Source organism: Coenobita brevimanus, chromosome 52, assembly GCF_032717465.1.
Source record: "Coenobita brevimanus isolate Jiangsu-jjx chromosome 52, ASM3271746v2, whole genome shotgun sequence".
Classification (NCBI taxonomy): Eukaryota; Metazoa; Arthropoda; class Malacostraca; order Decapoda; family Coenobitidae; genus Coenobita; species Coenobita brevimanus.
This window is the reverse complement of record NC_137005.1, coordinates 1187981-1203172: the sequence shown is the minus strand read 5'-3', so window position 1 is coordinate 1203172 and position 15192 is coordinate 1187981. Positions and strand designations below refer to the sequence as shown.

Genomic DNA, 15192 nt, shown 5'->3' with positions numbered 1-15192 from the left:
AATATATAGCCATGAAATGATTGGCAGGAAATCTAGACAATACATTATAAATTAGGTAGTTCCAGGTGAATATAAATAACACTTAGGCTTCTCCCTTCCTTCCTTATATATATTTTTATTACAAGAATAGATTATACGGCATATTTCAAGGGGAAATAAACAACGAAAATCAGCGAACGAGTGCACGTGAGGTGTTGTCAGGTGATAATTAGCCAATTCCAGGTGTATGGCACTATCACTTACCTTATTTCATTTTGGTATATATTATTTGGTATAAGAATAGGGCATAGGGCTTATTTCAATGGATGAAATCAGTGGAAAATTCCAGGGAAGATTTACTTAGCGTAGAATACAGTGTGGTGGCCTGCAATAATTAGGTAGTTCCAGGTGAATGTAAATATCACTTAGGCTTCTCCCTTCCTTTTTTATTTATATATTTTTATTACAAGAATAGATTATACAGCATATTTCTATCTATCTCTATCTATCTATAGCCCGACACCCTAATCCCGCAAAGGGTGGCTGGAGACAAAATGCCTCCAAGTCGCTCTGTCGCCCACCATTTGACTACCCTCCCCCCAACTCACCCCCCCCTCCCTCATATACCTCTCAACTCCATCCCTCCACCTCATCCTCGGTCTACCCCTCCCTCTCCCTCCCTCCACCTCACCTACATACACCCTCTTAGTCAGTCTTTCATTCTCTATTCTCTCCACATGTCCAAACCACCTCAGTGTATTTCTCCTAATCTTCTCAACCACATCCACATCTACCCCACAACGTTCCTTCACTTTTTCATTTGTCAACCTGTCCCTCCACGTCACTCCACATGCTCCTTTCAAGTAACTCATTTCCACTGGTCTCACTCTTGACTTGTTCCCCTCTTGCAAGGTCCACGCCTCGCTTCCATACGTCAGGGTAGGGATCACAATACCATCATGCAGTGACTTCCATACTCACCTTCCTATTTCTCATCACTGCTTTCAGTGTACCAGCAACCTTCCTTCCCTGTTGTACCCTTTCACGTACTTCATCCCCCAAAGTTCCATCCTTACTCATCACACTACCCAAGTACTTGAATGCACTCACATTCTCCATATCCTCACCGTCCAACCTCACTGCACACTCTGTGACTTCATTCCTCTCAAACACCATAACTTTACTTTTGTTTACATTAACTTTCAGCTTCCTCCTCCTACACACTGTCCCAAATTCATTCACCAAACCTTGCACCTCCCATTCATCTTCAGTCAACAATACTGTATCATCAGCAAACAGCAACACCGGAAGCTTCCAAATCTCACCCTCATTCATTAGGGCCAGCCCCACATCCACTGCCCAACCTTGCACCTCCTTTACAACCCCATCCATATATATATTAAACAGCCATGGAGACATCACACACCCCTGTTTCAGTCCCACAGTGAGATCAAAGAACTCACTCAGCTCACCATCCACTCGCATCGTAGCCCTAGCTCCCTCGTACATACTCTTAACAGCACTCAACAATTTCCCCTCCCCTCCATATATTCTTAATACCTTCCACATACCTTGCCTATCTATTCTGTCATAGGCTTTCTCCAAGTCCATGAAGGCAGCATACACTTTCCTTCCCTTCTGTAGATACTTCTCCACTAAACATCTTAGAACAAATATCTGATCTACACACCCTTTTCCCTTCCTAAATCCCCCTTGTTCTTCTCCAACTAGCTCCTTTGTCATGTGCCTAACCCTATCAATGAGTATTCTACCATATATTTTACCAGTCACACTAAGAAGGCAAATACCCCTATGATTACCACATACTTCTCTCTCCCCTTTTCCTTTGTACAGAGGAACAGTTATACCTGATTTCCAGTCCTCTGGAACCCTTCCCTCTTCCCAAGCCAATCTACACAACTTCCATATCCACTCCACAACAATCTCACCCCCATACCTAAGCATTTCACCACACACTTCATCAATTCCTGGGGCCTTTCCCAGCTTAATCTTCTTCATCGCTTCCACTACTTCCACCCTACTGATCTCTTCCTCCCTCCTCTCATCTCTTCTTCTCCTAGCCATTCCCCAACCACTTATACTCACACTGCTCTCACTCTCTACATTCAACAAATCCTCAAAGTGCTCCTTCCATCTCCTCAATTTCTCTCTCTTCTCCACCAACAATCTATTATTCCTATCTTTCACTCCCCTATTATTTCCCCTTTCACACTGCCTTACTTTCTTTACCTCCTTCCAAAACAATTTCTTACTCTCCCTCCATTTCACACTCAGATTCCTCCCAAACTCTTCATCCACTTTCTTCTTACTCTCCTTCACCAGTCTCTTAACCTCCCTTCTCCTGCTCACATATACCTCTCTCTTCTCTCTCTCATCTTCTCCCCTACCTCTACTCGCCAACCATTCACCATATACCGTCTTCTTTTGTTCCACACTCGTTTCACCTCATCATTCCACCATGCTGTCCCTTGCACACCCTTGCATCTCCTCCTCACTCCACAAACCGCCTCACACGCTGCGCCTATTTCTTCCGTGAATATCTTACATATGTCTTCCACCCCTTCCATCTGCGCTAGCTCATACCTTCCCAATCTTTCTTCCACTATGCTCTTATACTCTGTCATTTTCTCACTATCTTGCAATTTCTCCACTCTTCTCACAGGAGCTGCTTCCTCCTGTCTTCCCCTTCGCCTCCTCAACCACTTTCTTTGCATCTTTACCTTGGCCATCACTAAGTGATGGTCCGAGACTCCATTCCCCCACCCTCTCCACACTCTTGCATCCAACACTTGTCTTCTCATTCGCTCATCCACACACACGTAGTCTATCATTGCCTTTCGTTCAACAAGTTCACCATCCATCCTCCTCATTACTCTCCATGTATACCGGTGGATCATCTTATGACGAAAGTAGGTGTTGGCTATTGCCAACCCCTTTCAAGCACAGATGTCCACCAAAGCACTACCATTCCCATCTACTTCAGCTGGCACACCCCACTGACCAACCACTCCATCCACTCGTACATTCCCAACTTTGCCATTCGTGTCTCCAATCAACAGCACTCTCTCGCTCCTCTCAAACTTGTCCATACATGCTTCTACTCTCACCCAAAACTCATCTTTCACTCTTGCCACTCGATCCTCTGTTGGAGCATACACACATACAATCGCCCATGCTTGTATACCTACTTTCATTCTCACCCATACAATCCTTGCACCCACTGTTCCATACTCTCTTATATTTTCCTTCCACTTCTTGCTTATCATCAGACATACTCCCTCTCTTGCCCTCTCATTCTCACTGACTCCCGCACATATACCTACACCATATTCCCATTCTCTCACCCTTTCACCTCACCATTTAGTTTCAGTCAATCCACATATATCCACTTTTGCATCCTCAAGCACCTGAACAATCTCTCTCTCTTTCACTTCATCATTCACTCCTCTCACATTCCATGTTCCCACCCTAAGAATGTCCTTTGTCCGTTCCTTGGTCGTCAACGTATGGTCCGTCCGGGTCCGAGGTGCTTTGTTCGCTTTTTTAGTTGGTTCTTTTTACAGGGTGGGGCACTAACCCACCACCAACCCTTTTAGTCGCCTCGTACGACAAGCAGGGATACTGGGGGAGTATTCTTGAAACCCCCCTACCCCCAGGGAATGTTAAAAAATGGGACGTCAAACATCACATGGAGGAGGGTAGGTTGGTGGGATGTGCAATGTTCAGTGCCGCTTCAAGGCAACTAAACAACCAGGTAGGCTGCCAGCAGTGCATCAAGCGGGGGTGGGGGAGGGCGGAGTGATGGGGAGGGATACAAGTGAAGGTGGGGGGACAGGGAAGGAGGCAAGAAAGCCAGACAGCTCCACTACCCTCCCCCCCAGTCTCACTCACGTACTCTCACTCACTCATGCGCGTGTGCACACACACACAGAAGAGGCAAGAAAGCCAGACAGCTCCACTACCCTCCCCCCCAGTCTCACTCACATACTCTCACTCACTCATGCGCGTGTGCACACACACACACACACACACAATTTGACTTATTGAGAAACAGAGATGGGACCCCACGAACATAGCTCATTTCCTGTATATCACAATTAGGTAAATATAATTAGGTAAACACACACACACATGGGAGACAAGTGGGGGTGGGGGAGGATGTGGGGATATAGAGAGGGAGACAACCAAAGGTGGAGGAAGGGAGGGGGGCAGGGAGGGAGACATGCCTGGCAGTGCTTAGTGTTGTGGGAGATTGAGGAGGGATGGTGGGGGGAGAGGAGGGATGGGGGGTGGAGAAGAGAGGGGATGGAGGGAAGACTGGGTTGGTTAAGTGTCAGACTGGAGAGGCTGGGTGTCAGATTTTTTTTTTTTTTTTTTTTTAATAACAACAGAGAAAGGAAAAACAAATGAATAAAAAAAATAATAATAATAATAAACCATATGCCAGATTACTGGTGTCCTCCATTCATAAGATATCTGTAATAGTTGGACTTGAACAGCTGTAGGTTGATGTTTGGAGGGAAACAACTCTGGGGAAGCGAGTTCCAGAGAGATGCAGTCCGGGGAATGAAATAATTCTGATAGGCAGAAGTTCTGCAATATGGCTTAGTGACATTCCAGTCATGAGCGCCACCAGATGCCTGTGTAGCACGAGGGAAAGCATGGAGAGTTGGCACAATGGACGCAACTTCGTCTGAGCATTTGCCATAAAAATATCTGTAAAATAATGTAAGGGAGGCAACATCCCTTCTTACTTGTAGGGGAGGTACAGTAGTTTATTTACACAGTAATAGCAGGGTTATTAATGATTCCAGCAGCTTTGTTCTGAATGTTGTCTACTGTAGTTGTTTTAATGCAACCTCTCCATATCCACTCCACAAGGGTGAGCAATATTCAAGCTGAGAGTGCACATGACTCTTATAAATTATAGCTAACTGCTCGTCAGTGAATAAGTTACGGACTCTGTACAATAATTCAAGTTTCTTTGAGGCGGTTTTAGTAAGTGATCTGACATGGGAGGTCCAGCTGAGGGCATTGTTAAGTGAGATGCCAAGAATGTCAGTACTTTTGGAGATGGGAATATTAGTAGCATTGAAGGTTATATACGCATTTGGCAATATCTGTCTGTTAGTAAATTGTATACATTTGGTTTTACTAGCATTAGATGAGACAAGGTTGTTTTGCCCCATTCATTGATCGTGGATAAGTCATGATTTATGGAGATGGCTGTAATAGCAGTATTAGACTTTGTAAATGGGTGTTTGAGTGTGAATGAACTATGAAGTGTTGAGTCATCCGCATATGAATGGGTGGGATTGTGGGTGACAGATAAGAGATCATTAATATGAACCAGGAATAGGGTTGGTGCCAGAACTGATCCCTGAGGCACGCTGGCGTTAATTGAATGGAAATTGGAATATACATCATCTACTTTTATTGCCCTGTTGCTGAGATAAGAGGAAAGCAGGGAACGGTGCCATACTCTGTCGAAAGCTTTAGAAATATCAATGAGTTTCTCCATGTAGGTCAATTGATTGATGGATGGTATGAGTCAGGAGATTGAGAATGTCAGTGGTGGATCTTTTGTGGCAAAAACCATATTGTCTGTCACTTATTAAGTCGTTGCATTCAAAATGTTTAGCTATGTGCCTAATAAATAAAATTTCAAACACTTTACAATGAGAAGATGTAACAGTTATAGGTCTGTAATCAGAGGGTTCAGAGGAATTTCCTTTCTTTGGAATTGGGTGGATATTGGCTTCTTTCCATGAATTAGGAAATGAAGAAGTGCACATGCAAAGTCTGAATAATTTTTCTAGAACAGAGGCAAGTTATGGGGAACACTTCAAAACAATTGAAGGAATTCCATCTGGTGCTGGAGTTTTGTTGGTAGGTAATTTGTCTAGGATGGATTTTACGTATCTTGTCTGAATTTTAAGTGGAACATTTGCGGGAGAGTCAAGTTCTGGTATTAGGACATTCTGGCTGACTTCCTCTATGGTAGAATTTCTGGCACATGTACTGGCAAAGATATCTGCTTTCCCATGTGGGTCTTTTTTTTTTTTTTTTTTTTTTTTTTTTTTTTTTTTTGTGAGGAAGAAGGAACCAAAGGCTGAGCTCGCAGAACGTTCCTTCCAAGAAAAAAAAACAAAAGCAATACAAAAGAGAGCCAAATTCAAGATCCATTCATTTCAAAATGCCTGGACACACTGCATTTGAAAGACTGGAGATCATAGGAAGTAGGAAATACAGACAGAGGGAGACAGTTCCAGAGTTGACCTGTTGCATAAATGAAGGACTGAGAGTAATGGGTAACTCTTGCAATAGAGAGTTGGACAGAAAAGGGATGAGAGTTTGCTGCTAGACGGGTGCTACACACCCGTTGTGGAGATGGAGGAATGCAAGCAGACAGTTCAGAGGAGCAGTGACCATTGAAGTAGCGATAGAAAAGAGATAAAGAGGCAACAGTGCGGCGAAGAGGCACTGGTTGAAGGGAGCCAGTAAGAGGAGAAGAGTTGATGAGACGAATATTTTCTGACTCCACCCTGTTGAGAAGAGCTATATGTGGGGAGCCTCCCCACACATGAGAGTTGTACTCTAAACGGGCAAATAAAACCCATGTGTAAAGTCAACAATTGTGCAGGGGTAAAGAAGGAACAGAGTTGGCTTAGCACACCTAATCTTATGGAAGCAGATTTTACAAGAGATGCAACATGATCTTTCCAAGATAAGTCCTGTGCGACTGAAACCCCAAGCATGTTCAAGGAAGATGTAGGATTGAGCTGGATAATATTAAACATTAGTGGGTACTCCCGTGGAAGATTTTGACGGGTTAATAGGTGCAAAAACTGAGTCTTTGATGTATTAAAAACTACAAGATTATTTTTACCCTAGTCAGAGGTATGGGCCAAGTCAGACATTAGGTGTGCCACAGCCTCATCCTTTGTTTGTTGAAGTAACTGCTGAGATGGACGTTGCAGAAACCAAATGGAAAGGTGAAGGGTGGAACCATCAGCATGCAAGTGGATAGAATTCGATGTACAGCTCAGACGATCATTGATGAATAAAAGGAAGAGAGCTGGTGACGGGACAGAGCCCCGAGGAACACCACTCTTGATAGATCTAGGAGAAAAACAATGGCTGTCTACAACAGCAGCTACAGAATGATCAGGAAAGGAAGCCACAGATGAAGGCACCGATTGAATGAGAGAAACCGCAAGAGGGCAGCCCGAAAAATAAAGAGTTATGCCAGACTCGATCAAATGCCTTTGAGATGTCAAGTGCAATGGCAAAGCTCTCACCAAAGTCCCAAAAGGAGGATAACCAGGAGTCCGAAAGGTAGATGAAAAGATCGCCAGTGGAGCGTCCCTGCCGGAACCCACACTGACGACCAGAAAGAAGGTTGTGATAGGAAAGATGCTTTAAAATTTTTCTGTTAAGAATACACTTGAAAACTTCTGAGACACAGGATGCTAAAGCAATTGGACGATAGTTAGAGGGTTGGGAATGGTCACCCTTCTTTGGGACTTGCTGAATGAGAGCAAACTTCCAGCAAGAAGGAAAGGTACAAGTTGAAAGACAAAGGCGAAAGAGTTTATCTAGGCTGGGTGTAAGCACAGAAGCACAGTTCTTGAGGACAACAGGAGGGACTCCATGAGGCCCATATGCCTTGTTAGTAATGAGGCCAATGATGGCAGAAAATACATCAGCTGAAGAAATTTTAATGTCAGCCATGAGGAAATCAGAGGGGGGGAAGTGATGGAGGAACAGCGCCGGAATTGTCTAAGGTGGAATTGGAGGAGAAAGTCTGAGCGAAGAGATCTGCTTTATCAGTAGAAGAAATAGCTACAGAGCCATCAGAGTAGAAAAGAGGAGGGAAGGATGATGAGATAAAGTTGTTAGAAATGTTTTTGGCAAGGTGCCAGAAGGAGCAGGAAGAATTCGAGTTGGAGAGTTGAGAGCATTTAGTACGGATGAAATTATTTGTAAAGTTGCCATCTGAAGATTTTAGTGGCGGAATGGATGATGACTTGTTAAAGTTATTATTGAAAGAATTGAATGTTGAGCAGAAAATTCTATTGTCTTTAGGGTTGTTAAGTTGTTTTGATGTTTGATTTTGACAAAAGTTTGATTTAGTGAGATTTTTTTACAGTTTTTGGATGGTTTATAGCAATTTTAAATTGAGAGAGTGATTCAGATGTTTTTGATTTTAAGTAAAAGTCATATGCTAATGATTTTTGGGCTGTTGTTCTGGCACAGTTGCTATCAAACCATTTTGGAGAGTTCGATCTTTTAGTGAACTGTTGACTTGGTATGAATAAATCCATACCAGCTAGTATTAAATCGCAAATGTGGGACTGGGTAGAATTGGCATCACTAGAGAAGAAGACTACCATGAAATGTCAGCAAGATAATTTCTAAATCCATCCCAGTTTGCCCTACCAAAGTGCCATTGAGCAAGGCGATGGACATTTAAATTGTTTGGATTGTTGGAATGTTCACCTATTTCTTGGGTCTGGTCTAGTGAAATGCCGTTCATTGATGCGCTGGGTAATGGGGTATGGGTGCACTTCATTAATGACAACTGAAGTTCGAGAAAAGATAGACATGTTCTGCAGAACAATTTTTTTTCTTTTCACAGGACAGGAACATTATAAATGTTTTGCCTCATGCACCGGCCATGCTGTAAGATAGTTCTCTCTTTATGCTGGCTGTTATCATATTTGTCATTCTTGTTTTCTCTTGGGGTCACATCAGTGAAATACATTCTGGTTTATCGTTATATAAGGCATCATTCATATTCCGCATCTTTCACATGTGTCAGCATTTCTTATCCTATTCACTGTTTGTGGTATGTATAACATGATCTTTGATAGATGTAAACCCCTATTCCTACTATACTTGTTTTGCCAATAGTGAATCTCAAGAAACAGGAATATCTTTTGTTAAAAAGATACCAGTAAAGTAAAGTAACATAGTAATACCCTAGAATTGCTGGGAGAGGAATAGAAAGAAATTCCATCCATCCATCCATCATCCAATCTTATATCGCCCCATGAGCGTATGAGCCCAGTGCTAGGCAAGTTGGTCCTGGCATTTAAGATGAGTGACCAGCCTCACTCATCCCTGAGTGGCATTACATGAGCAGTTAACCTCAACCACTCCTTGAATATAAACCTGCACCAGCCCAATCCAATTGGAGCACCTTAATTACCCACTAAACCGCCAGGTGCCATAATTTAGTTATATGGTTACCACCCAGCGTAATAAATGGTTTCCTGGTGTACAGGAAACCATTTGGCTTGTCACTTAGTGTAGAGTCACCTATAGGAAAGAAATTCTACAGAACCAAAAGGCATTATGAAATGTTCTGAATGTTGTTGAAATAGACTGGAACATACTATCAATAGGCCACTGTGTAAAGAACTGGGAGATGCTTTTACTGTGCATAATACAAGGCTGATGAATACATTTGATTGTTGACTGCATAACATTGGAATATCTTCCTGGAACAGTATAGGATATCACATGCCAAAGACTGTGTTCTCTGCAGTGACCCTTGTGTTTCTGTTTTTATAGGTGGATCTCCAGCAAATGAAGGTAACAATGGAGGAGGGAGCAGTGGTGCAACACTAATGAGAGTGGAGGAAGAGGAGGGTCCCAGTCGCCGCAATCTGGACCCTGTTGTTGATAAGCCTCCCAATGTCCTTGTTTATGCTGCCAACAATGTGGAGTACTTTAGTGCTGTGCGTGACACACTCACTGCTTGCCTCAATGTTGACAGGTGCTGGCTTGCATATGAAAAGTTGTTTGAACAGTTCTTTTGTTAGTTGACACTGTCAGAGAACAAAAACAGTACTATTAGATTAAGCTAATACGGCTTCTATAGTTCATGTATAGCCTCCTCCAAATTGTTCTTGTCATTATTGTCCTCTAGTCATCATCATTGTCACAGACATCTTTGTCATCACCATGTTCCATGTTTGGTGTATTCTGACTCCATCTGTGCCATTCCCACTGTTTGTCTCCCTTGCTTCTTTTCTCTCATTAATGTGGTGTTCCACTTGCTGTCCACATCACTTAGCCATTAAAATGCTGTTCCACTCATTGACCATGCCACTTAGTCATTAATATGCTGTTCTACTCATTGTCCACACCACTTACAGTCTTCTTCAAACTTTACATAAACTTTATTTTTAATGTCTCTTACACATTGCCCACAGCATGTCTTAAAATTTGTCTTAATCATCTCATAGTAATTTTCATTTGTTTTTCATACATGACATCAAATATTTCACTCTGCTGCTTATTCATCTATCTATCTATTGCCAGACGCCTCAATCCCGTTTGGGGTGGCTTATTCATACAGACCTAAATATTCTTTACTTATGCCCCAAAAAGGTAATTTCTGTATCCATTATTCTTTAATGTTCTCAGCTTTTCTGTTTCTAGGTTAGAAATCTATGCTGTACATGATAATCAACAGTAGCTGCCTTATATATATATATATATATATATATATATATATATATATATATATATATATATGGAGCCTCTGTAGAGTGTGCGTTTCATACATGGGTGAGCCAGGGTTCGCGCTCCACCAAGGTAATAAACTTTGGGAGTGTTCACCCAGCCACGTATTACATTGGCAGACACCAGGGGTGCTGTGGTTGAGCCAGTGTCACTTACTATAAAGTATGCTTGCACCCAGTCGGCTTGTGCAGGCCGATTACACTTGGTTCACAGACTACACACACATCCAAAGCCACTCCAACACGACAATTACACTAACAAGCACTTCTCACCCTACATACATTCTCTACTAGACAGCCTAAGCCACTTGGTAGAGATACATTGGCTGTATGGTCCCGACTTCGGTCGGGATAGGCCGGTCCTGCAGTGGATACTCAAACGGCTGATGATGATGATGATATATATATATACTGTATACTATGGGTCCAGTTAACATCCATACACATTACACCACCAGTACATCAACCACATTCTCCTCCTAAGTGATCCTACCTGAATTTTATAGTGATTTTATCTTTTTTTTTTTTTTGCATATCATAGGTCCCACATGTGTAAAGCACATTAAAAGGCTATGAGTTCAAAACTGGATTGGTGCAGAAACACACCTGTAATTTATCAAGACCCACAGAAATGATAACTCTGCTTTTCCAGTCCTGAGTGTGAGAATCCTGTCATTTGCAGGGTATGGATGATGCATAGGTTGTTAATGCCAGGGTGGTGACATTTGAAGATGTGTGATGCTGTCTGTTGCAATTAGGAGGACTGCTGGACCTCAGAGAACAGACTGTCTAGTTTATTGCCAGAGCTGGGATGCACACACACACACACACACACACACACACACACACACACACAGTATACTTCTGTGGTAATGATTCGTAATATTTTCTGTATTGAGCTTTTATACAGAAAACATACTGAATGCCTGGGCAATATTGCCTATTGTGTTACTCAGTGAACAGAAAGCTACTCTTGATTTTGTAGTGTGTTGCAGTCATGTATTTCAGCTTGTGGATGCTGCACCTCAGTAATCAGGTGACTTTGCCATGTACTGTACATTCATTCATCATCCAATCCTACATTGCCCCCTGAGGAGCGTAGGAGCCTGGTGCTAGGCAAGTTGGTCCTGACACTTAACCCATTGGCTTCCAGACTTCATGTGTGAGGGATTTTGCTAGAGGGGCGCTATGCGTACTGCCCTCCGCCTGTTGGCTCATAGTCGCGAAGCTCATAGGTCCCTACCCCGGGGTTCCCTTCTTTATTAAATTTTGAAAATGCACAGTTCCTTCCGATATTGAGGACACTGCGCTGATGGGTTAAAGAAACTGATAGATTTGCCAGTGTTTAACCCATTGACTCCCAGACTTCCTGTGCTAGGGATTTTGCTGGAAGGGTGCCAGGCGTACTGCCTTCCACCTGTTGGCTCATAGTCGCGAAGCTTATAGGTCCCTACCCCGGGGGTCCCTTCTTTATTAAATTTTGAAAATACCCAGTTCTGTCCTGTATTGAGGACACAGGGCACTAATAGGTTAAGATGAGAGTGACCAGCCTCACTCATCTCTGAGTGGCATTATGTGAGCAATAAACCCCAACCACCCCTTGGATACAAACCTTCACCAGGTCAATCCGATTGGAGTGCTGTAATTACCAACTAAACCACCAGGTTCCACAATTTGGTTATATGGTTACCACCCAGCATAGTAAATGGTTACCTGGTGTACAGGAAACCATTTGGCTTGTCACTCAGTGTAGATTCACCCACAGGCAGAAGGAAGAGGAAAGAATGAAGGACAGAGAGACGGAAGAGGGAATGTAAAGTCACCCGTAGGCAGAAGGACGAGGAAAGAATAAAGGAAAGAAAGACAGAACTTGTACATTGCAGTTGCATAATAAGCAAGTGGTAAAGGCAAAATGTATTGATTTTCAAGATTGTATGTCCTTCTGTCACCACTTTTTTTTTTTTTTATCAGTGTCCATACTTCCCTAATTGATACCTGTATCTCACTTTCTCCTATGTTTAGTTACCATATACAGTATTATTATCATCATTTAGACTGTCATGCCTCTTTCAACTTAGGCTTTTCACCACCAACTTCGTATCTGTTCTGTCTGTGTAGTGAAACACACACTTTTCTACTCTCTGATTAACAAGTGTCCCACCTAACGGACACCTGTATCTCACTTTCTCCTGTGTTCGCTCGCCATATAAAGTTACCATCATTTTGACCTTCATGCCTCTTTCAACTCATCCTTTTCACCACCTTTCTTGTGTGTTCACTTTCCATATAAAGTTATCATCATTTTGACCCTCATGCTTCTTTCAGCTCATCCTTTTTGCCACCTTTCTCCTGTGTTCACTTACCATACAAAGTTATCATGATTTTGACCTTCATGCCTCTTTCAGTTCATCCTGTTCACCACCTACTTCATATCTGTTCTCCCTGTGTGGTGAAACACACACTCTTTTACCATCTGATGAACAGGTGTTCCCACATATTTCATGATAATTTTTGTTTCTTATCATAAGCAGTTTAATCTACCCACTTATATTCCCTGACATTCTCGTTAATGCTGTTCTCTATTATGATGTTTTGTAGTGAGGCCTTACAAGTAGAGTAGTTTGAATAATTTTATGTTAGTTTTCAGAATTTGTGACTTGTGTAGTCTAACCGTAGACCTTATGTTCCTAATAAAAAGAAGTAATTAAGAATTTGATAATGAGTGGATTAAGTTTAATTATTTAATTGCTAGTAGACAGTCCATAGTCTTCCAACAGCCCCATTTGCTCTTCCAGCTAAATTAGTATGTCACTATCCCATTTATACCCATCCTCATGTTGCACATACAGTGTCCTTTATTTGCCATCACCAGCCACAGGAAGTCCACATTGCACTCATATAAGTAACAATATTCCTTTGTTTACAGATATATTGTGTATCATTTAACTGATGAGCTTGCATTCAAATCTCCATGGTGTGGAAGTACAACACTGCTTGTAGTATGTGGAGATGTCCCTGCTCATGTATCCACGGCTTTTATCAGGTGAGTTTCAGGAAGTAAAGAGTGCATTATGTGGCAGAAGTAATAGTTACTGTATGAGTATTTCCTTCATGTACAAAACTGATAAGAGATGCTATACAGTACACGACTTAAAAAGATAGAAATAAGGGCCGGGAACTTCTTCACCAACTATTGATATGAGGATGTCTTGATTCCACTGGCCAACACTAGTGTTGTAAGTGGCCTAATACCTCCTACAATAAAGGAGGGAGAGATGGAGGTTGTACTTGGAGTTTCCTTTCTCCTCTGATTCATGCCCCCAGATAGAGTATGCCTTTGTTGTGTATCTCTGCTCCATGTGCAGTTGGTTCCACTTCCATGTTTAGCACTTATTGGTACTAATCCTGTACCTCCAGGAGACATTTGAATCATATCTAAAGCATTGACTTGTGAGCGGAAGAAAAGGGGATGAGAGTGGCTGGATGCTTCTTCATGTATAAGAGAGGAAAGATGGAATGATAGAGATGAGGTGAGGCAGTGTGCAGCAACATTGGAAGAAGTTATCATCATCATCATCTCTGATGCCTTGCTCTCTCTTGCTCCCTTCTGGGAAACCACAAATACGATGGCTGTGGCAGAAATGCCTATGGCCTATGTTATCTTCATGCTAATGCCATACTTTCTCAGCACTCCTCTTCCTCTTCCTTTCCTTTCACCAAGATACTGTACTGCTTCACTCTCTTCCATACCACATAATGTCTGCCTCTACTTAAACCACCCTTGATCTGTCTATCTATTGCCAGACACCTTAATCCTATGAGAAGTGGCCACACCAAAACAAACTTAAATGTACACAGTTTAAAACCGTAAATAGCAGTGGAAGCCTAACTGGAAGCACTGAAACCTAAATGGAGGGCTTTGCCTCCAAAACCCCCCAGTGATTATAACTTACCTGACCTAGTGCAAACTAAGATGTGCATTACATAAAATTTGTGCCAAAACAGTATAATGCGTTAAGAGCGTTCATTAATCATTGGCGCAATTGTCACCTGACTGTGTGATGGCAAAACACTCACTCAGGTTGGTGAGCATATGACTGCACTTGACAGAGGTAGTAGTAGGGGTCTTGAGTGGAGCCAAGATGGTATTGTAGTATTCCATGTGGTAAAATAGAAATGCAGATGGGTGAAGAGGCAACCGATCAGCAGGGCAGAACGCAGGAGATTGAGGCAGCTCACCTGGTCTGTCTGGTGGCATATGGTTTGAATTGTTGAATGGCGGGGATAACCATGTTGAACAGCGTAAAAGGGTATAGATATATAAATGTTGAAACAACAAACTGTTGAATAACAGTCGGTCAAAAAACAAGGGCTTGGTGTACATGAAAACTGCACAAGTGGAGGGTCGACTATAGTGGCATTTATTATTTTCTTGCATTCATTTGCTGATGATACAGTATTGTTGAGTGAAGATGAATGGGAGTTGCAAGGTTTGGTGAATGAATTTGGGACAGTGTGTAGGAGGAGGAAGCTGAAAGTTAATGTAAACAAAAGTAAAGTTATGGTGTTTGAGAGGAATGAAGTCACAGAGTGTGAAGTGAGGTTGGATGGTGAGGATATGGAGAATGTGAGTGCATTCAAGTACTTGGGTAGTGTG

At 42.4% G+C, this 15192-nt stretch overlaps 1 protein-coding gene across 1 annotated transcript in view; it reads left to right on the top strand.

Moving 5' to 3' along the window:
• Positions 1–15192, top strand: part of Hcs (holocarboxylase synthetase-like protein) — a 79218-nt gene that overhangs the window by 26002 nt on the left and 38024 nt on the right. The window contains exons 7-8 of the mRNA XM_080272935.1: positions 9580–9784; positions 13462–13578. Coding sequence (XP_080129061.1) covers positions 9580–9784; positions 13462–13578 — 322 coding nt within the window. The remainder of the gene's footprint in view (positions 1–9579; positions 9785–13461; positions 13579–15192) is intronic.